Source organism: Eubalaena glacialis, chromosome 3 (genome assembly GCF_028564815.1).
Source record: "Eubalaena glacialis isolate mEubGla1 chromosome 3, mEubGla1.1.hap2.+ XY, whole genome shotgun sequence".
Classification (NCBI taxonomy): Eukaryota; Metazoa; Chordata; class Mammalia; order Artiodactyla; family Balaenidae; genus Eubalaena; species Eubalaena glacialis.
In genome coordinates this window covers 25,003,203-25,026,469 of record NC_083718.1, presented here as the reverse complement: position 1 = coordinate 25,026,469, position 23,267 = coordinate 25,003,203, and the positions used below count along the sequence as shown (strand labels likewise).

The 23,267-nt window shown below is 38.3% G+C and overlaps 1 protein-coding gene across 4 annotated transcripts in view; it reads left to right on the top strand.

The window, feature by feature from the left end:
* The window catches only part of CDC42BPA (CDC42 binding protein kinase alpha), a 326,370-nt gene extending 304,672 nt beyond the window's left edge, over positions 1 to 21,698 (top strand). For all 4 annotated transcript variants that reach the window (XM_061187371.1, XM_061187370.1, XM_061187369.1 and 1 more), the window contains 7 exons: positions 1,570 to 1,667; positions 4,121 to 4,205; positions 6,747 to 6,870; positions 7,547 to 7,664; positions 15,219 to 15,336; positions 19,817 to 19,974; positions 20,406 to 21,698. In XM_061187371.1, coding sequence (XP_061043354.1) covers positions 1,570 to 1,667; positions 4,121 to 4,205; positions 6,747 to 6,870; positions 7,547 to 7,664; positions 15,219 to 15,336; positions 19,817 to 19,974; positions 20,406 to 20,537 — 833 coding nt within the window. In that variant the 3' untranslated portion in view covers positions 20,538 to 21,698. The remainder of the gene's footprint in view (positions 1 to 1,569; positions 1,668 to 4,120; positions 4,206 to 6,746; positions 6,871 to 7,546; positions 7,665 to 15,218; positions 15,337 to 19,816; positions 19,975 to 20,405) is intronic.
* The last annotated feature ends 1,569 nt before the right edge of the window (positions 21,699 to 23,267 follow it).

Genomic DNA, 23,267 nt, shown 5'->3' with positions numbered 1-23,267 from the left:
ACGTTTTATGTAAAGTAACTAACCATATGTAATTAAGACCTAGGCCAACAGGGTCAACATTAACAGGAACATAATTAAAGCTAATCTTCCTATGCAATATTTTACTTGGATAGATTTTTAACACATATTATTGTATTTTGAAATAACCCTAAGGAGGTATCTTCATGGTCCCCCCAAATATAGTGCTTGTGAGCACTAATAGCTCATAGGACTTATTCTAGAGAAGTGGTTACCTAATGAATTATTTAATCAGTTATGTGAAGGTATAATGTAGCATTTGAAAAGTGTTATTCACTTTTACATTTTTATCTAGGTAGGTAGATATTTTCAAGAAACATTAAGATATTAATAAATTATTGAATACTTATTATGTGTCATTTTACTGTAAGAGATATAACATTGAGCAAAATAGACAGTCTCACCCTCACAGAGCATGAATGCAGTAGAATGGATTCCGACAAAACAAGTTGCAGTAGAATATAAGTGCTCTGATAGCAGAAGTACAGAGTTCCGTAGAGGCATGTAGGAGGAATATCTAATCCAACACATTTTGTTTTTAGTGGAAGATACTTTGAGCATGTTTAAATGCCGAAGGGAAATAGTCACTAGGGAGCCAGGGAAAGGTTGATGACTATATGGTAAATACAGGAAATAGAGTAAGATCCCCAAGAGGCCAAAAAGAATGGAAGTCAGAATATAGGGGAAAGGATTTGGAACAGGAGGAGTAAAACCTCTTCCACTGCAACAAGATAGGAGGAATGGTGGGTATGAGTATAGTCAAGTTTAAAAGTTCAATATAAGAAAGTTTAGGAGAGCCATATATACTTATTACAGAAAAATTAGAAAATCTAGATAAAAAGAACAAAAGAAAAATACTTCTACCTACCCAGACTTAACTATTCTTGATGTTTTGTTTCTTCTGAAATTTATACTCTTATCTATGACATCATATTTAGAATGAATACTAGTCAGAAAATAATTCAAAGTATTATGTGAATTGTACAGTGTTAATTGGAATTAGAATAAGAATTAGAATATCTGGCTTTTATGAATAGCTCTGCCAAAAATTTAATTCATGACCTTAGCTTAGGTAAATCATTTAATCTTTCTTTGCTTGTGTCACCATTTATTGATGTTCATTCTTTCAGTAAGTATATATTGAGCATCTCCTGTGCCAGATGCTTTATCATACTTTCATAAATGTGACCATAACTCTTACCTGAAGATTTCTCTACTTCGTAAGTTGTTTCACTGTCAAGAGCTTAACTACTTTAGGAATCAGTTATTTAAAGTGTAATGAAATTCCTTTATAGAACTAGTATGGGGCAAGGGAATAATATACCCTTGGTGTTAACAGGTTCCTTCTGTGTTATAATGGCCTTAAAACCTCTTCATTTATGATTTACGGGTTTTTTAACTTCAAAAATGTATTGATGTGGCTACTATATGCTAACAATAGGATTTTGGTGGGATTCCACTCTACAGTTCTTTAGCATAGATCTTTCAAAATGTTTTGGGTTTAGCAGTTAAAAGTAACCAGCCAGCTGTTCTCTCCTTCCCATCTCCCAGGTTACAATGCACCGTATCTCTCAGTGTATAGTGAAAATGCAGTTGATATCTTTGATGTGAACTCCATGGAATGGATTCAGACTCTCCCACTCAAAAAGGTAATTTAACATTAAAAAATGGGCTAAGTGAACAAATGATTATGAGTGAAACACTAATATGACTATTTAGATATTTTTCACTAGTTTAGCATTTTCTGTCACATGTAATAACATAATTGGTAATCTGGGACTTAGCTAAGAGTAGAAAAAAAAGAAAAATCAAGCTGGTTAATTTTACAGGTAGCTCAGCACCATATTATTTTTATTACATTTTGTTTCACTATATAACGTATGATTATTATAATAATGAACAACTAGAATATATTCTGCAACTTAAAAGGTCAGTGTTATCTTCCACTTTAGTTTAAGGAGCTCTGAAGGAGTATATTATTTGTAATTTTACTGTTTTTCACATAATGGTATGCAATTTTAATCCTGTGAGGACAAATTTCATGGGCTAGAAAAGTGATTAAAATTAGAACCAATGCTCTGTATAAGCATCTCATGATTTAAAAATAAGGGTTTCACACATTCCTAATAAAATATAATATTTTCCTTTAACATTTCCCTATGATAACATAAAGAGAATTTTTACCAGTATAGAATGGCTGTTTTGCAAAAATGAAGAATAATATTTTCATGTAAGTATATGCAGCGTGTGTCATTAGTTGCAGGGCAGGGTTTAGAGGAATAGGTAAAAGAAAGTAACCAAGATCTTATTTCAAAATCTGACCCAATTTTAAACCATAACAGCAGTGGGAAAAGCTCTTGTGAATACTGCCACATTTTATAAAACAACTAAATATGGTTCTCGAGTTTATAAATTCGGGCTGGTTACAATTAGTTTTCCCTTTTATGTTTATCATGTGAATTTTGAAGTATATATAAAAGAATATATGATCTTTATGAAGCATAATAATAAACTGATCACTTATGAACTCACCTCCTAACTTAAGAGCCAGAACATTACCAATTTTACTGAATCTACTTGTGTATTTTTCCCTTATCCTGATTATTGTGTTTATCATTCCCTTGCTTTTCTTAAAATACAGAATTTTTTGTATATTTAAATATTTCTAAACAATATATTGTTCAGTTTTGCTTGTGTTTGAGATAATAAAATTTTATGTTGTATATCATCTTCTGCCTTGCTATCTTCATGTATTTACTGTCTCTAAGATTCATCCATGTTACATGTACTATATATATATATGTACACACACATATATATATTTCATTGCTTTTCACTACTGTAAAATATTCTGTTGGGAGAATAGATCACAATTTATTTGTCTGATTAGCAGACATGTGAATTATTTCCCAGCTTTCTGCTATTATGAACGTTGCTGTAGAAGTCATATATGTCTTCAGGTGCGTATGTGTAGGAGTTTCTTTTAAGTCATATGGCTAGGAACGAAATTGATGGGACATGGAGAATGCATGTGTTCAACTTTACAAGATAGTGTCAAATTATTTTCCAAAGTAATTGTACCAGTTGACACTCCCATCATCAGTATATAAGAGTTCTTAATGACCCATACCGTTGTCAGAATTCATAGTTTTATAACCATTTATTTATGGTTATAAAGTGATATCTCATTGAAGTGTTCATTTGCATGTCCCCAATTAACAGTGTTGCTGATAATCTTTCGTATGTTTATTCATCGTTCATATTTCCTCTTCTGTGAAATACCTGGTCATGTTTTTTGCTCATTTTCCTGTTTGATTGGTCATCTTTTGATTTATTGAAATTATTCTTATATTGTAGATACTGGTTTAGTGATGGGTGTGGTGAATCTTGTCCCTGTTTGTGACCTATCTGTTAATTTTTATAGTGTATTTTGTGAACATTTGTTGTTACTGCTTGAAAATTCATTGTTATAAATTTTAATGTAATATCATTCTTATCCTTTTTACATTTATCTTTCTTTTCTTAAGAAGCTCTTTCCTACCTCAAGGTCATAAGGATAGGATCTTTATTTTCTTTCAAAAGTTTGAAAGTTTTGCCTACTGTGTTTATGTCTCTATTCCATTTAGAATTGATTTTTTTGTGTATGGTGTGAAGTAGGGATTCAGTTTCATTTGTTCCATATAGATACCCAGTTGCTCCATCACCATTTATTGACAGTCTCTCCTTTCCCCAGTGATGTACAATTTCATCTCTGTCATGTGTGTACATTTAGTTCAAATAAGATTCATAAGGTATCTGTATGAATATCTTAGTATCATCGTCTGGTACTAATGGCTTTAAAAAGTCAAATTTAAGGTTTAAATGTATTTCTGCTTTTCTTTTTTTGCCCAGAATATTCTTCCTTTAAAATGTTATCATTATAACTGTGTTTGTTCAAGTTAGATAATTTTATACCTTTCTAGTTAGAATTGTTGATTTCCTTCCTGAAGAGGAAGGATAAATTAAAGGTCTTAATAGTGTGTGCTTTATAAATATCTCAAAAATTTTATGATTTAACTTTTGAATTTTGTTGAAATACTAATTTTATTTTTTATTATTTTAGGTTCGACCCTTAAACAGTGAAGGATCATTAAATCTTTTAGGGTTGGAGACGATTAGATTAATATATTTCAAAAATAAGATGGCAGGTAAGAAAATACATATTAGTAGGAGAGCTTCATAGAAGTATTCTCGCTAATCTGACTGCTGAAGATAATAAGTGGCAGAGCCACTTAAACTCAGGTGTATCTTACTCCAAAGTCTGTGAAGTTGACCACTATCAACTTCAATACAACTTCAATACATACTATCAATATATTGAGATAAACTACTAGACAAAAAGTCGTTCTGTTCAGGCTCACATAGCTGTATAGGCAAAATATTTGATTCTGACCTACCTGGTTATTTTTCTGTGGAGTACTGAGGTAAATAGAAAAAGTATAACTGAATATATCTTCTGTACTTTTAATACTGTAGAACCTAGCCAAAATTTGTAGCACTAAAATTATGAAAACTCATCCAGAGTTCCGTTTTGGGACTATTAGAATACATCTTCTGCCAATGCATAGGGCTTAGAACTTTTGAAGTGCTAATGACAACATGGGCAACAGAAGCAGGGACAAGAGGAAAGTCACCAGAGGGCCCAGAGTCAGGAGAGGGAATGGGAACCTGGGTGCTACGGACAGGACAAGGGCAGCATCCAAAGTAGTGAAGTGAGTCCTGGCCAGGGAGACTGCACACATCTAATTAGGTTGATTGCCAGAGAGTGCCTGTGAACAGTTAAAATCTCACTTTTAACAGATATTATTATAATGATATAAGTTATTCTCAAGTCTTAGCAACAAATTTCTCCGTAACAGAGGTATTCATAAATTTATGATCTTTTCTGGTGGATCTAGTTAATGAAGATGTAATTATGGTACATTATGTATTTAGAATAATAATTTGACTAAATGTGAGTAAAAACATTGGCATTAAGAAAACACATTAAAATGTTTATAATAGTTATCTCTGGGTAGTGGGATTATTATATTCCTTAATGCTTTTCTTTTTTCCCCCATATTCTTCCAATAAATTTGTATAGTCTATCAAAAAAAAATACCGTCAAAAGTTTGTCATTTTTGTTTTGTTTGTTTTTAAGTACTAAGATACACACAAATTTCTTGGCTTCAGATGTGATGCTCTGGTATATCCTCTTGGCACTGGAGGCTTCTTGGTATACAGACTGGTGACTGTAGGAAAAGTCCTATGCTAAGAGGATATTGCAATATGACTTGAGAAAGGATATTCAGGTATTAGACAAGATTAAATCCACCCTCTTCTCACTGTATGTAACGATTGTAGAATGTGTCCATAACCCAATTTGTCTCTATAGGATAAAACCTATTCCAACTCATCTTTTTTCATGCTCTCATCTTTCTACTCTAGGCTAGGAGTAAAGGTGGAGCTTGGAGAAGGAAGACCTGACAAAATTTCAACATAGTTGTCTTATCCTTTGAAAAGGAAAGGAAATCCTATTTCCTGGAGATTCTATTTCTCTGTCTTGTCTGTTTCTCTTTCATCTCTCAGGAGCCCAAAGTGCTCTTGCAGTCATCTGGCTGTCCAAAATCTCCCGTTGCCACTGCAACTCACCAAGATCTGCTTCACCCTCATAATTCTCAAATTCCAACTCTCAAATTCTCATCTACTTTTAAAATTTTATCCTTTTAACATTTGCTGTTAGGAAAGCAATCTGATAAAGCTATTATTATGATACAAGGAGAATGTTGCTTTTTTTTTTACTAATCATCTTGCTTTGGCTTGCCTTACAGGCTCCTTTGGCTTCTTCCTACTACATTTTTCTCACTTTAACTTTTTGGGTGTTATAAACTTCTAAAGATTGGCTTTTCTCTTTTTCCTTTCCTTATTTAGAGAATGGAATTCATCATGTTGTATGGATACAGTTGTCTGTTTTAGAGGATGTTCACCATATCCCAGCATGTTTTGGGAGCCCATGGCTAAGAGTTTTGTTTACTTCTAGGTATTAAAATTGAGATAGGTGGGCATTAGGTGACTAGGTGTACATAATTAAGTATCCCCTGAAGATTAGAAGAGTAGAAATAGCAATAAGATTCTTACTTTTAGTAAAGGAAGCCAGAGTAAACACAATTCCTTTCCTGTACTCCACATCTTGCAAATTGGATCTGCAAAGGACATGTTTTAATATATAAAAAAAATTTTAACTGTTATCATTTTCATGGATAATTTACCATTTATGCCTGATTACTGTGCAGGTCAACAATAAGAGCTTTTTAACACCCTAAGCCATTGAAACCAATACTGGGAAGGAGGGAGAAGATGGTGTAGAGATATTGGGGGTGGGGTGGCCAAAGTGATAGGACACCAAGGCAACTACATTTTCCTTTTTTTCTTCTAGTAAAATTGTACCATTTTATGTTTATAATCAAATAAAAGTGAAAATATACTCTGTAAGCTATATTTAATTTCAGCATATATTTGTTTACATATATTTCATTGAAAATTATTACTTATTTACTGTGATTTATCAACACAACTTTAAAAAATCAGAATTGCATATACTTGTATAATTGATTGATGTTTGTACTGTCTTGAAGATTAATGGATGAAAAGCATTTTAGCACTTTAAAGAACATCGTTGTTCTTTGTTTTTTTTTGTTTTTTTTTAACAGAAGGGGATGAACTGGTAGTTCCTGAAACATCAGATAATAGTCGGAAACAAATGGTTAGAAATATTAACAATAAGAGGCGTTATTCCTTCAGAGTTCCAGAAGAGGAAAGGATGCAACAAAGGAGGTAGATATTTAATTCATACTCATCTAAAGATGCTTATAGCATCAGAAGGGCTATTTGGTAATAATACTGTATTTGATTTGGAAGGAAAATTTGATCTCTGAAAGTCTGTCATCATCATCTATGGTGTTAAAAACTGCAATAATGAATGTATTTCTCAGTGTAATTTTAACTAATACTTTCCAAATTGTGAGTGTGTACTAGATTAAAGTACCATATTTTGATTCATTTCTCTATGTATATGGAATAGTTACAATTTTTAGAATGTGGGCTTTTATAAACATAGAACATACCTGCGCAGATTAACTATTCTCATGACCAAACAGAAATAGGCTTGTAGTATTTCCAGTTACATATAAAAACATTTCTAATATATTAGCAATTATTTAAGAAGATGTACATAAAATGTTCAGAATTATCTGTAAAATAGAGTAGAGCTTCTTTGATATTTAAACACTAAAATAACCCTCTCTGTTTTCCCACCAAAAATCATAAGATCTTTTTTAAAATTTAAAACAAAATCTTCTAAGTAAATGTTTAACTTAGTATATTCTATTATTTTAATTCTATCCTTATTAACATGATTTCACAGTTTATTTTTATGAAACTTAATTTTTCTCTAAAATTGTCTAGATTGGTCATGGAATAAAAGTGTTTAAACAGGTGTTTTCTCTTACAGGGAGATGCTGCGAGATCCAGAAATGAGAAATAAATTAATTTCCAACCCAACTAATTTTAACCACATAGCACACATGGGTCCAGGAGATGGAATACAGATTCTAAAAGACCTGCCCATGGTAAGAGAAATGAAGAGTGAATGTAAATATAAATGGGGTTAAGACTAAGTTGGAGGGGGGAGGGGGTGGATACATATGAATGTGTGTGTGTGTGCACTTAAATACATATAAGACTTAAAAAGACATTAGTATAATGAGGAAATGTTTATCTCAGTATATCACAATATATGTAAGATGCATAATGACATAGCTGATGAGAAAAACATAAAATATAGATGTGTATCAAAAACCAAACATACCAAGTTCTTATTTAGTTGAATACCCTATATACTTCTCCCATACCTAGATTTACTATTGTTGGAGAAATAAACCACCAGATTTGGAGACATTCTATACCAAGATTCAGAACTTTGTTACCAAATTACTAAAATTTCACCAAGTTTTAGCAATTCAACACAGATATTTGCCCCCCAAAGAACATTAGCTTGATCATTAACGGTCACACCTCTCATCTGATTATGAAATAAATCTTTTTCCTCTGCCCATTACAGACGTGTTGCCTAGTCAGTCTTATATTTTAAAAAAAGTACAACATAGGAAAACTGTTGTGTGGTTTGTTTTTTTTTTAACAACATGAAGATTGGATTCTTGAACCTAATATATTGCGATTAAGAACATTAGTGGAATTAGCTAATTATCCAAGCTCTGTAACATTTCAGTATCATGGTACTCTCAACAAACTATTGAAACTTTAACATGACTCTTTTGATAGGTGGTGATAGCATCTAGATTTTGCACAGAATTTTAGGCATGATTTAAATGCTATGACAGTTTGGGAGGTGATGTGTAAATCTCGACCCAAAGCTCTTTCTGAGGCAGTCTGTGTTAATTACCCACATTACTTAACTCTACTGTGATAGAAGATATAGACATGTATCACTGACAGAAAAAATAATAGGTAATACAGTTTGTACAGTCAAGTTTTTTTAATAAAAATGTTAAGCTCTTAAAGGTAGTTTTTGCATTTCTTTCATAGGAGGAATCAAAAAAATCTGCACTAATTTGAGCCTGAGTTCCACATTATAAATATCTCAGTTGACCAGTTGCCCTGTTTAGGAATGGATGTGATGTTCTTACTGTCATTGTTTTTTCATCATCATCAAGACATTATTATACGATTATAGTACCATTACTTCCTTTCAAATCATTCACAATAGTCAGTTAACCTTTTGAAATGGGGATTTTTATTAGCCGTGCTAGGTAGATATAAATAAAGTATGCAAAAAGATTACAGCCAATCTTGATATAGTAATTAAAATGAAGTAAGAAATTTAAGGCTGAGCATAAATATTAAGCTGAAAATATTGAGAGTAAATAAAGGCTGAGTTTACATAGTTAACTGTTACACTTATCTATCATATCTAAAAGCTATATACTACTTTTTCAGCTTTTGCCTGGGAATGAGAGTTCAGATTTTTCTCCGTTCTTTTCCCGTTCTGAACATTTACTTAAGTCCTCAGTCTGGTTTTCCTTTATTCTCAGAAGTAAATGGAGCAGAACCACGCAGTCCAAAAGCTTCTGTCATTTTTCCTTACAGAAGCTACAAGGTCAAGTACAAAGTACCTTAGGAGAGAGAATTTTTTAATGGTGATAAACAGTTGAAATGTGAATATATGTATAGCTTATATTTGATAGATCAATGTGAAAATTTTTGAAATTTAGTTAGTAAATAGTTTTACAACATCTGCTATGTAGGTAGCATTATGGAGGGATAGAGGCATACAAATTTCAAATACATCCATATGTTGCAAAGCAACATATCAGCAAATACAAAATTATTTCAGTAGTGAACAAGGTTTTAATGGGTATTATCCTTTTAAAATTAAACTTTCTCTCACACTTGCTTCATTCTGGTGTACAAAAAAAGAATAGTATGGTTTCCCTCTCATGTATTCCAATAACATAGCAAGAAGAATTATGGAAAATTTTTCTATAAATTCTGTTGTATCCCACAGTATGTTCCTTAAGGAGAAATAGTTTCAGGATTTAATAAAATGTTCCTCTGCTTGACCAGGTGAAAAATCAGTTTGCTAATGTTCCAGAATTTTTTTCAGACCTTCATTCACAGTAAGACTTGGTCTTTCTATACCCTGAATAAGCACACTGAAGCAAAATGTGAAATTTCAAGCATTGTAAGAACTTTCGTATCCCAGCATCCCTCCTTTTTCTCCCTTCACCCTCCCACCACTTAAAGTAAACGAAATCTCTGTTTTGTCGTTGTTGTTGTTCAGAATAAGGTCCATTCTTAATTACTGGGCAAAACAAGTTCAGATAGCATTTCCCAAAGATTCAACATCGATCTGACCCCATGACACGGGGCCTCCTGTGCTGGCTCCTTATTCCCATTAGACCTCTTGATTTTTAGTATTAGTGTCACTGATTTTGTTATCCCATGACTGCCTTGCTGGTTCTTTTTGTAATTAACACAAGTGACTTTTTACCCTAGAGGTGCAATCCAGTTTTTAATGTTCCTTTCATTCCTTTCATGTTTTCTTATCACATAAGCACTTTTGAATGCCCAGGACAAGAAGTTGGTGTAAATTTTTGAAACCTGTTCACCTCTACATGTCGTATTGTAGCAAAGATGTTATGTGTCTGAACTCCTGTTCTTTATTTTCACCTGACTTTCTTCCTTTCACTAGCAAAGAACATAAAAGCTGGGGTTTTTCATAGGCATCCATTTAATCACTTAACAAATATTTTTTGATATACTGTCATGCCAGAACTGTACCTACCTTGGAGTAGATACTGGTAAACAACACAATAATATGCATGTCTGAAAAGAAAATAATACACACGTCTGTACCTCTGTGTGTGTGTGTATATGTGTGTGTGTGTATACATGTATTAAAAAGCTTGTGATATTTTAATATAGTCTCAGATTTTAGTATGTTCTTTCCACTGTAATTTTCTATATTTAATGAACTATTTCCAAAAATAAAGATGAATTTAATTCATCTAACGTTAACATGTATAAGAAGCACTTTCAAATACCAAAGCCATGATGTTGTCATTCGTGCAAAGAGCATGTACCCCAGAAATTTTTATGTTTTACTTATTCAAATGAGTATTGCCTTTCTCTGAAATACTTACAAGCTTAGAGAGTTTATTGAATGTCTTTGGAAGCTTATTCTGTTTCCTTTGTACCAAAATGATGCTGAAAAGGGTTGTTTGCCTCATGAATGTGGAAAAGATAGTAAGGGTAAGGAGTCATTTTTTTCTTTTATCTCCTATATCAGATGTGATATAGGAAATCTTTCATATGTGTCTTAGTGAGCCAAGAGAATATAAGCAATTAATATAAAACAGCATATGTGTCTTACAAGTACATACTGTAGTAGTTTCCTTGAATCCTTTTTGTCATTTACCTTTTTTCATAAGTGGATACTTGTAATAAAGAATAGATTTGTCTCTAGTAGAATGCAAGAGTAATATTTTACCTCTAAAAGATTTATTTTTTTTAGCACATAAAATTTCTCCTAGCCTTTTACCGATTCCTAAAATTGTTAACAAATAAAATTTCAAGCTCGGTGACCTTTTAGACTTTTATGAAGTAATTTTACTTCTTAAAGTTACATTTATATCAATAGTTTTATCTTTTTGAAAAGAACCTTAGAAAGTACTGGTTTCACTCACATCTCTACCTTTCTTTTAAGCTTCCCTAATTTACCAGATTTTTGTTTTTTAACAAAGAAAGCTCATCTCAACTCATGAGAATATCAGTCAGCGCGTCTCCGGGAAGTCATTCAGCCTGTCTCTAATGAAGAGATGGTAGGATGTTTTCCTGAAACACACTTGTTCTCAGAAACTGAACTTTGAAAGTTCCCATTAGAGAAGGTGACTGGGTGCTGAGTGACAGTTCCCAAATGTTCACAAGTTATTTTAACATGAAAAACTAGAGCCCTTGTTTTCAAAAATTTTCTTCTCTGTCTTTAGTATTACATTATTTCATTTTTTAAAAATACACCTGAACATTGAAGAGAAGGTTGTTCTCTTGTTAAAAACAAACATGTTCTTTGGGTGTCTAAGTGGAGATAAGCTTGGGCTACTTAAAGGTAAACCAATAATTGGTATATTCCACAGTTACTATTTCTGTTACCGGAAGATAAAATCAGTAAAAGCAAACACATATCAAGTCTATAAATACCAGGAAATGGTTTTAGTTTCTAAAGGAACAGTTTCATAACGCTTTTGGTGAGAGGCTGGTTGTAGGTTCACTTGTTCTTTTCTTTAATTATTTATCGGTTTTTCTACCCCTAATGTTTTTGGTAGATTTTTGCCATGTTTTGATTCTATCACATAGGAAAATACTGAACTAAATTTTGAAAATCTACTTGTATCTCTGAAAGTCCAGTTTCTACTCAGCTTGATAGTAATAAGAGAGAATAAGTTTATGAGGCAAATGATTTTTTGCAAATCAGCTCTTTAGGTAACTGGCAAGAGGATTACAAAATTTAACTTTCTAAGGCCTAAAAGTATTTCATTATGGATTCAATTCTTGATGTGAGATACTTACTTCATTTTTTCTACATGCATGTTGTCTGAAATGTCACATATATCCAGTGAATCCATTTTCATTACCTCATTACCTTTTTCTTCTTTCTGTTGTTTTTGATAGCCGGGTTTCCCTTATCCATCCCCTCATCATCACTCCGGTCTGATCTCCTCTCCGATCAACTTTGAGCACATCTATCACATGACTGTTAATTCTGCTGAAAAATTTCTCTCTCCTGATTCCATAAACCCTGAATATTCCCCGTCTCTACGCTCTGTCCCCGGTACACCAAGCTTTATGACTCTGAGGGTATGAACAGCTGAGTTAGGTGTTAACTTGTACTAACCATGTGCGGATCTCTGCCTGGCTTCATAAGTAACACCGCCAAGGGGGTACATTCTGTGAACGTTTCCCTTTGGCCTGTTTCTCTGTTGCCAAACTTCTATTCTTCCTCTTCCTCCTCTTCTGTCTTGGAGTTCTACTTTTTTCTTCTTTTGAGGAAAAAGATGAGGATTTGGGAAGATTTCAGTTTTATTTCTAAAACAGTATTGGAGGTTTTTCTATGTCTAATAAAACATCATCCCATCATGATATTTTTCATTACGGATACCATAAGAAATAGCCCCTGAGTAAGTCTTTATTCTATTAAAAACAAACAAAAAAGGGATCTAGAATTTCTGAATTCTGTATTGCTCGTTACCCTAAAACCAGTTCAGTTCAGAGAAATTTTTTATATTTAGTGAAGTTAAAGTCTACAGAAGGGCCTGTCCAAAGGCCTTTTATCTACAATAAACCCCTTCTTGAAAAGCTCACAATTCTCAAAATTATAAACTATAATATTACCAGTGAATAACAGGAAAAATTACCAAAAGAAAGTAGTCTTTCTAATCTTTGAGTTGCTGATGCACCTTTAATTGCAGCCAGGATCCAAGATAAGAGAAGTAAATCAACAAGAGAAAAAAACACAGAGTGTGCAGCATTCTGAAGGACCATGGTACCTGCCACTGGGTCCTTCCACGCAGCCTTGCATCTTTGTAACTAGTGTCTCTGCAGTGGGATGGAGAGCAAGTGGCTATTCAAGCTGAATATCCATACATCTGTCAAGAAATATGTACTGACTTCAAGGGAGCATTTTCTCAAGTTTGTTTTGCAGATAATAAAATATTTAGATTGTATCATGCAAACGCATTTCCTCTGGCTTAGAAAATAGTAGCATCCATTTTTTTATTTGTGTATTAGTAAAGTAATTTTCCAATAAGAAAACTACCTGTAGGGTGAGAAGTTTATTTTTGTATTTTTGTTTGCATTCTAAATTGTGATGTTTTAAATGTCATTGTTATTGACATTAAACTATAATGTCATTTAAGTGTCTTATTTCACAAGATAAGATTACTTACGATAAACTAAGCTTCAATTTGCTTGGTAACAGATTTCAGGGAGTGGATTCTAGGGGAAGTTGTATAAACTAATCAGTCAAGAATTTTTGATATAAAAGATGGTGGAAATGTTGCTTAAGTTAGTCTTCTATAAATAGAAACACTACGGTTGGTGGAAGTTTTACCCTAATCTTAAGCATATTTGTGCAGGAAAAGGACCATCAGCTTAGGTTTCACATTACTTCATAATGAAGTTGAACTTCAGCTGAATGAATGATAAACTGTTGGGTTTGGGTTTTGTGTGGTTTTTTTTTCCCCCCCAGAACATATCTTCTGTGTGTCATTCTTTTATTACCTCAACATTCAGTGTTACTAAACCACTGGTATTTTTATAGGCTTAATTTTTGCCATTTTTTTCTAGGGTAGGTTTGTTTTATAGAAAAGGACGACACAAAGGTACCTTAAGGTTAATAGCAAAAACAATAAAAATTTAAAGGTTTAAACTGATATCCCCATCTCTCTTGAACTTGACTCTGCTGCATTGTATGCATGTCATCGGCATCTCTCAGGGTTGCTCCTATGAGTGGCTGTTGAAATGCTAGCACTGTTTTCTGTTTTAAATTTTTTTATTTTCTTAGAGAAAAAAAGGTAAAGTGTTTGCTTTGAACAAATAACACAGTAAGAATTACATGGACTTTGCAAATTTGATATATGAACCAAAATGGCAATAGTTGAATTTAGAGCCAGCCAGTCAGCCAAATCTCAGTATGTGTGATTCTTTAAAATGTATGATTTGGAGTTTTTCAAGATATATTAGTGCATGTTTTCCAAGAGATGTTAGTGGATGTTTGCTAGCTTTGGCCCTGCATTAGTTGTGTTGCCATAACCTTCTCTCAGGTACCAGCCCTGACACCCCTTCTGGTCTGAAAAAGTTAGGGCCATCGAGGAGACCGTGTTCAGACAGCTGGTCCTACGCACCACCTCTGTAGGTGTGTGTGACTTTCAGAGCACTCTATGGCTCATTTTCCTCCCTTGGACACCAAAATTATTCAATATTAGATGGGAAACTTCTCACACCAACACTCCCAAGTTAAATGACTTCACCCAGGCTGTGATTGTTAACAAGCGTCATATTTATGACTCGTGGTGCCGCCCTTTGTGAGGCAGGAAGGCTGCCTGGTGACTGGGATGGGAACATGCAAATGGCACTTTCCGTATCAGGACAGTAGAAGGTGTACTTGAGAAAAATGTAGTTTTAAGTGACTTTCTTCTAAATGGGCTTATTCAGCTTTTGAATTATCCTAAGAAAATAAAAATCTCATATGTAGCAAAAGCTTTGTTTCAGTTATCTGCAGAGGTCCATGTAATTCTACATTTCACTGTCACTTCTAACCATGTAACTTTCACTTACTGCACTCACAACAACAAGAACAAAATTGTTATCTGTTGGTAAGTATTTCAGTAAGTATAAAGATAAGCACTTATCCTTGGTTGGGGTGAGGGTTACCTCTGTTAGGGCTTTAGCACTTTTGTGGGTGGGAGGGATTATATAATCTGTTTCTTGTTCTGTATCACTCTGGTCAAGACAACTTTATTTCTTGAAATTAGGGTGAAAAATAGACATCTCTGTAGAAAATCAGTTTCACTCTGGATGAAGAATTTTTCTTTCTCTTTTGATTTTAGAACCCTCGGCCTCAGGAAAGTCGGACAGCATTCAGTGGCTCGGTCAGTATTCCATCTATCACCAAATCCCGCCCTGAACCTGGTCGCTCCATGAGTGCCAGCAGTGGCCTGTCAGCAAGTAAGTGGCCCCGGCTGCAGGAAGCATTTCCATAGCAAGGTAGCAGCCGTGCGTCATCGGTGGCCAGTGTCTCAGGCCTGGCTGGGTAACGCCTAGCAGGCACAAGTGCAGCTGTTACGAAAACAGTCATAGAATCCTTTTAGAAGGTACAGTCCATGTGGGAGACAGACAAACAGCACTACAAATTGTGATGATAAATGCCCCGAAGGAAATAAACAGGGGGCAGAAATAGAGAGTAACAGGCAGTAGCTGTTGAGGATGAATTCACACCTAGAATAATCAGCAAGGTCACGTGCCCCCCCCGGGGTGAAGTCACATTGACTCATGTTTGAGTAACTGAAAGGAGGCACAGTGGCTACCTGGTAGTGGGCAGGGAGTGACAAAGAGTAAAGCTCAAGAGGTAGGCAAGGGTCAGATCAAGCAGGGACTTGGGGACCAACGTAAGACATTTTTTATTTTTTTAAAAACACAGTGGGAAACCTCCAAAGAGTTTTCAGTAGGCAAGGACCATTATCCAAGGGCAAGACTGTTCTTGGCCAACAGCTGCTTTTCTGTCACTTTCTCAGAAGTAACCTGGTACTGGCTTCGATCAGAGAGAGCGGGGCGAGTGCGCCCGAGCAAACGCAGGCCCAGGGTGGACCCGGGGTAACGCTAACGAAGCCTCCCTCACCTCCCTGCAGCTGAGCTCTGAGAAGAACAGACGGTAGTAACGCAGCTCACAGTTCAGAGTCACTCAGGCAGAAGCGTATTCGTTGCCTTGTATTCTTGAATGTGAGACCTTCGAGTCAGGCCTCCCAGTGCAGACTGAGTGTCCTCCTGCACGCACTGTTCATGCTGAGGACGCCGGTGTCAGCACCCGCCTTGTGCCCAGCTCTTGGTTTTAGGCTCTGGCAACACAGAAGTGAAGGGTGCTGGAATACCATTTGTTCTCTTGCTGTGGAACAAATTACCCCAAAATTTAGAAGCGTAAAAGAGCAAACGTCTATTATCTCTCACAGTTTCTGAGGGTCAGGGATCTGGGAGCTTAGCTGGACGGTCCTGGCTCAGGGCCTCTCGGGAGGCTGCAGTCAAGCTGTCTGCCGGGGCTGCCATCAACTCCGAGCTCCACTGGGACTAGAGAAGCCACTTCCCAGCTCACTCACATGGTTGTTGGCAGGCCTCTGTTCCTCACCACCGTGGGCCCGAGTGCCCTGGTGACATGGCCGCTGGCTTCCCACAGAGCAAGTGACCTGAGACAGAGAGACCGAGCAGCGGTCTCAGAAGGGACATGCCACCGCTCTGCAGTCTGCTGGTGATCACACAGACCACCCCTGGGACCCTGGGAGGACCCCGCCCCGGGCCTGCAAACCAAGGACAGGCGCCCGCTGCAGAGACTGGCTGCAGACGTACAGAGCACGTTCAAGGAGTTTTCAGTCGACAGGCAGAAGTTGAAGTGTCCATCTTGTGACTTTCTTGTTGTCATCTCCCAAAGTCATCTCTAAGCAGTGTGTAGCCTTGATTACAATGAAAATATCTAGCCAATTGGAAAGATGGCAACCATTCTATGAATTATCTTTTTACTAATGGTAGCTCGATAAGATAATAGATTTAATATAACTAACCAGAAGCTATCAACACTTGAGATGCAAAGAAAGTATCACAATATTAATAGTTAAGTTCATAATCCCTTACCCAAAACTCTTGGGGCTAGATACCTGTTTTCAGAATTCAGAATTTTTTTTTTTATTTTAGAAGGGAATCTACCATATATTATATTACATTCCCAGCAAGATCTAAGACAGCACCTACAAACATATTAATATTTATACAGCAAAATTTATGACTAGTCATACTATGAATATATAAATAAATGTACTCTTTTTAAGTGAAGTCTGTAATCAGCCTCCAGTCAGTTCAGATTAAGTCTGCCACCACATGAACTTACATCAAACGTATGAAAAAGGTTTTGGTTTTCAGGGCTTTTGGATTTGTGGAATTGCAGGTAAGGATAGGACCTGTAATACAGAGATTTAAAGGGCTGAGTGGCCATCTCCTTAGGAGCGCTGAAGTGAGGGTCCACTGTCATTGTTGACAATATGCAAGCTACAGACTGGAGCCAGCTCCAAATCCCTGTCAAGGCCTTTAATGCAATAATCAGGCGTGGCCTTCTTGAGATTCTTGGTACCAAGCTGTTTGTATAGAGGTTAAGAGGAAGACCAGCCCAGGAATTCCAAGGGGCATCTGCTATTTAGAGTGCTTCTTGCTGGCTTCAAGAGTAGCCCAGCTCACGTAAAGAATTTCCAGAAGGACAGCCTGCCAAGAGAGACACAAGAAGAAACGGGGTTCCATGTTGTCAACCTCCAGAACCAGAAGCACAGGCTCTTCCAGGGCCAGACTTGCGATGGCTTCCTGACTGAAGTCAGATTAACACAGAGCTTTCCACTGTGACTCTACCGGCTCCTGTCAGTGACAGGCTCACTGGGGAGCCTGCAGACTCTCCTAGAGGTCATGTAGAGTTAGACACCGTCACCCCAAGAGATCTGGGCCCCAACCCCCTGAATCACCATCTAGAACTCTTTGGAAGAGACCCTGCCTGAGTTGGGACCACAGTTTTCAGATTGTCCCCCTTTGCTGTTCAATCAAAACAGCCCATCTCAATTTTTTAAGATTAGGGTGGTTGAGTGTAATTTTTCTCTGAAAGGAACATTCCCAAAGTTAAAAAAAAAAAAAAAAAAGAAAAGGAAAAAGTGTAAATCACAGAGGTGGATTAAGTTCTGTATTCTATAAACTATCACTAGGACGGAGGAAAAGAGCCCAGTAAGTGCGTACTAAGCTCTGGGCAGCCCCGTCACACACCTTCCGTCTTACGTTTCATTCTCCGTGTATTGAGTCCTCAGTTCCCACAAAAATCCCGTAAGGTAGAATTTATTTTCTTACTTACAAATGAAGAAAACTGACACTTAGATAAAATAACTTGCTGAAGGTCACACAGGTTAGTAAGCAGAGCAGCAGAGCTCTCTGGCAGTTTGGGGTTTTTATTCAGAGCAACAAAATCTTAAAAATAGTAACTTACATTACAGCTTTTGTTAAATTGAGCACTAAACTAGGCATGGAACGGAAAGAGAAATCATAAAAAGTGAGTTATGCCTTCAATTAGGTTGTAATCTAAGGAGACATAAGATCCACAGCAAAAAAGTAAAGAGTACATAGCCAAAGAAACACATCAACAAATGAAAATCAGTATATGTGTCTGGTGACAGACGCCTTAGAAACTGGATGGAGTGTTGGAAGTAAGATTAAGTCAGTGGTTCTCAGCCTGAGATGCATTCTAGAATCATCAGAAGGGCTTTTAAAAGTTAAGTCAGAAATTCTGTTATTATTGGTCTGGGATGGGGCCCAGGCACTGGTATTTTTAAAGCTCCATAATATAATATGCAGCATACAACCAGTGTTGGTAACCTCTGCAATAAGTAAATTATGGTGACACAGCTGAGGGGCTCAGGAAACAAACCGAAACTAGAAGGAAGCTGGGGGAGATCACCAAGGACAGGGCTTCACAGTCTATACCTCGTAGCTGTGCTAAAACCTCAACGCGGTCTCACAGTCTTTTTTGACCAGTGATCCTAATATTGCAGCTCAGCAAGATTAAAACATTTTTCAGTAAAAACTGAAGAATAGTAGGGAATGCTAAGAGTTTTAAACAGGTACTCACAATACCCCAATATTTCTAAGATTTTTTTGGTCATCCTTTTTCTTCCTCTGAATGGTGCCTGTCCTCCTTTGATGTACCCCAACTCTAAGATCAAAATAGAGTGTGATTTTAAAGAAACTCACCTCATTTTTGTATCTCAGGCTTTTTGCCCTGTGGAATGAAAATGCTTCTCTTTTGTTCCTTTGTGTTTTTTATGAAAATTCTCTACAAGTTAAGTGACAGTTATGCATCATCAGGTGGCATCGTCTTCACTTCTGGGAACTGTTCTATTCTGCTTCGTTTAGCACGTGTGTTTTGAGCACCTGCTGCATACCCGGTCCTGCACCGGGTCTTGCAGAGGCAAAGACCGTCCTTCTGTTCAAAGAATGGCAGGCACATAATTACAACATAAGATCCAAATGCTCTGAAAGAGGTGATAAGAAGTGCTGTAGGAGCTCCAGGGAGTGGGAAAGAAAACTCACGTGCAGTAGCACGTGGGTGGAGACTGGAAGGATTGATTCTGTGGAATTGTCTAGCAAGCAGGGCAGCCTGGGCACGGCCAGTGAGAGCAGGGGCCAGCGGCCCGGTGAGTGCTGCCCGCTCACCCAGCAGCCCTGGCGGCTGGGCTCCGAGGTGGGCTTGGGTGTCAGGGTAACGCAGCTGGACTCACGGTCCATCAGTGAAGGGCTCTAAGCGGGAGGATGACCCCAGGGCAGCGGGAAGGATGGCTCGTCACCTCAGCAGTCTGCGCTTTCTAGAGGATCGTCCCCTTCTGCACGTATAAAGTTTCACCTGAACAATGTGCTGTAGGGTCATCCGCACAGAACGGCAGTGCATTAAAGAGAGAATTCTCTGGAGGAAGCTACAGTGCAAAGCGGCAGCCCATGCCCTCCCCGTCAGAGGGCTCGCTGTCCTCGGGAGGCCTGGACCAGGGAAGTGACGCCCCGGCGAGGGACTACGACGCAGAGGTGAGTACCGCGTGGGCAGCACCTCTGTCTGGGGACAGGGGTTTGGAGAAGTCCTGAACGAGAACAGGCGAGTGTGTTTCCCAAAGCCGGTCCACCGCTTTGAGCCTGGCCTCCGCTGCTGCAGGGATCAGCCACTCACCGCAGCAGGGTGGCGGAGCCAGTCACTTGGGTTGCAAACTGCAGTCTCCCTGGAGGTGTTCAGACCTCATAGCTTTTGTATGAAAACGGCCTACATTTCTAAAGACCTGCAGAAGGGACTGTGAGCGTTTGTTATATTCTGTGCCTCTTACTCAGCTCAGAAACGGGGCTTTCTACTGGCAGGAGAAAAGTCACGTCAGTTCATTGGCCAGGGTGGCTGGAGGGGACCCGTGGTGGCCTGAGCCCCTCCCGCCCCTCTGCCGCTCCCTGACGTCTTCCTCTGGGCCTCACAGGACTCTGATTCTCCAAGGCATTCCACGGCTTCCAACAGTTCCAACCTGAGCAGCCCTCCCAGCCCGGTGTCGCCCCGGAAGACCAAGAGCCTCTCCCTGGAGAGCACCGACCGCGGGAGCTGGGACCCGTGAGTGGCCTCCGCTCTCAGACCAGACGCCGGCAGCGGCCGCTCTGGGCTCCCCTCCGCTCACTCACCCTGTGCTCTCACTGTCATACCCGCCCCCCACCCCTGCCTGGAAGCGCCAGGGCCGCAGCAGTAGCAGGCGGGGACTCAGGAATTCTGCCTCTGGGACTCGCGTCCACGCCCCCTCGACTGAACAGCGACAGCCGTAAAGGCAGACTTTCATTGAGCAGCTCAGATTAATAACGATTTCATTTCATACACTTAGCGTTGCTTTCCAGAATATTTCACCCCTCCCCTGAAAGGTAGCTTAAGTAGGCAGATTACACAAATGTAAGCGATAAGAGTAAGATTAGACAGCCATTGTTTTCACAGTAGAGTCTCGTTGTAGCCCTGAGACAGCACGTGGGGCTCGCCAGCGGGCCCCGGGCACGCCAAGGCCCTTCAGCACCACAGTGAATGTCGACCTGATCGTTGCCAGTAAATCCCTGTTCACTAAAACGATGCATATTTTACTACAAAATAGAGTTTAACTAAATACACAAATGTAGAGGTTAAATACTGACTGTATATAATAAAAAGAAGCATCTTGTATTCAACAAAAGATGGATGCATATATGAGACAGAGATCATTTAATTTAAAGAAATGTGCTGTTTCTTGTCTGTTTTCCACCTAAGATATTAAAGGGTAGAAAGGCCTCCAGCTGACGTTCACAGAGGGAGAGGGAGAGGCGTGAGAATTCCCCTTAGAGAATTCCCCTTAGAATTCCTCACACTGGCCGCAGTCACCTGGGAGCTTCAGGGAACGTTCCAAGGCTTTGGTTTCATCGGTTTGGAGTGTGACCTGGAAACCAGACTTTTAACATTTGAAGCCTCTTCAGCAGCATCATTAAAAGGCATATTTACTTCTATCCAAGACATTTCTTTTTCTAGCAGTAGAATTTGAACCACACTTCTCATTTATTACTATATTTTGGTGTCTTCTGCTGATGAATGTAGAAATGCATTTTGTCACCTTCTGGATCCCTTCCACCTGAAAGGACACAAGGAATGTCGTAGTTTCTGAAGGTCCATAAAAGGGTTCATGAAAGTGCTTTTTCTCCTTGGCTAATCCCCTTACTCCCTGAGTGGCAACGAGGCCTCTGGGCCCCGGCTGCGGCGGCTTCTCCGGTGGGGGGGGGGGGGGGGTTTGAGGGGGTGTGGGCTTCCTCAGATAAGCCTGGGAAAGGGGTTTAGTTACCAAATAAGGTAAAACCTCAGACGCAACGACTTGACCAGCCTTAACCAAATACTCTTTCCCGCACCCAGTGGGAAATGGACGCGCTCAGCCCGGGCGCAGGCAGGAAGTCAGCCCGCGTGGCCATCTTGGCTGCTTAAGCTTTTCCTCCCTCAGTTGCTGTATTGTGTTGTTAGTCACATTTCCATTTGGATTCCCACTGTTTTAATTACCACAAGGAAATGAGATGCAGGACCAGGACTTCATGTCTCCAGAGTCATTTCACCAGTTAAGCACATGAGTAGAGAAAGAGATAAAAATAAAAATATTTCATGGAAGTAAAGAGAATCTGCCTCTCTTTTACTTTTTAATCTAAATTTCTCTGAGAAATAGAAACAGATTTTCTGCTCTCTTCTTTAAAATTCAGCTGAAATGGAAGGATTTTCCTGCCGTTGCTTGTCTGAATTGCAGTGTTTGAGCACTGTCGTTTCACCCCGGCCCCGATTTTACATCTTTCTCCTCAGCAGTAGCTGTGCCGGCCTTCCCACCACAAGTCACAGGGAGCTATACCATTTCCACTGATGCCACTCTCTGGGGCAGGTTACTGAGGTTCAGTGAGGGAAGAAAGGATCCTGTTTGGGGATTATATTATAAAATGTTACAATAGAGAATTTTAAAATAATAACAGCTTTGACATTTGAACTTGGTGCTTGCTCAGATTTGATTGTGTTTTACTTTGGATGGGCGTAAATTACTGCACAATTCTAACCTTCTAAATCCTTTGCTTTTGGGAAAGAAGTGTCATGTAAAAATATTTTTGTGCAATCAGATAGCAAGAGTCAGACCTTGAGTCTGGCTATTGCCAGGACTCCGGTAGCTCCTTAAGCTTGACACTTCTCGGGAGAGGAGGGAACCGGCCAGCCAGGTGCCAAGTGCACGTGGCCTGCTCTCCTCCAGACCCTCCCTCCCCCTGCTTTCCTTTCCCCTCGCCTCTTCCTGCCTCCCTTTTCTCCCCTGAGGAGGCAGACCAGGCTGAGATTCACGGGACTCCACACTAAGCCATTAGTTTATAGCTTTGACAACTAAGTTTCTGCTGCCTGTAGGTGCTTATTTTTAAAAGATGCTTTTAGGATCAAAATATAACCGTACCTGAAGTCTGGGCTCCACTACGTTGAGTCATACCCTGCAGCTCCCCACCAGGGCAGGTAAGAGAAGGGCTTGTCTTGGCCGCTGGGCTCACTGGGAGGTGTAATATTAACCCAGTGGATTATACTCCAGTAATCTGAAATGGTCTTACCAGTAGTGAGAGAGCAGTCCCAAATATGATTAGCTTCCAATAGTAGAACTTTGGGGGAGAAACACTGCCAAGGGTAGTAGTTTGGGAGGTATTTTCCCAAGATAATGATCATTCTGCTGGGCCTATCCCCATTCTTAAATATGAAGCAGTTACCTTCAGAAGCTTCTTGAGAATAGTTTGGAAAGATGGGGAATGGGTTCTAGAGAAACAGAAAACGTAATGATCAT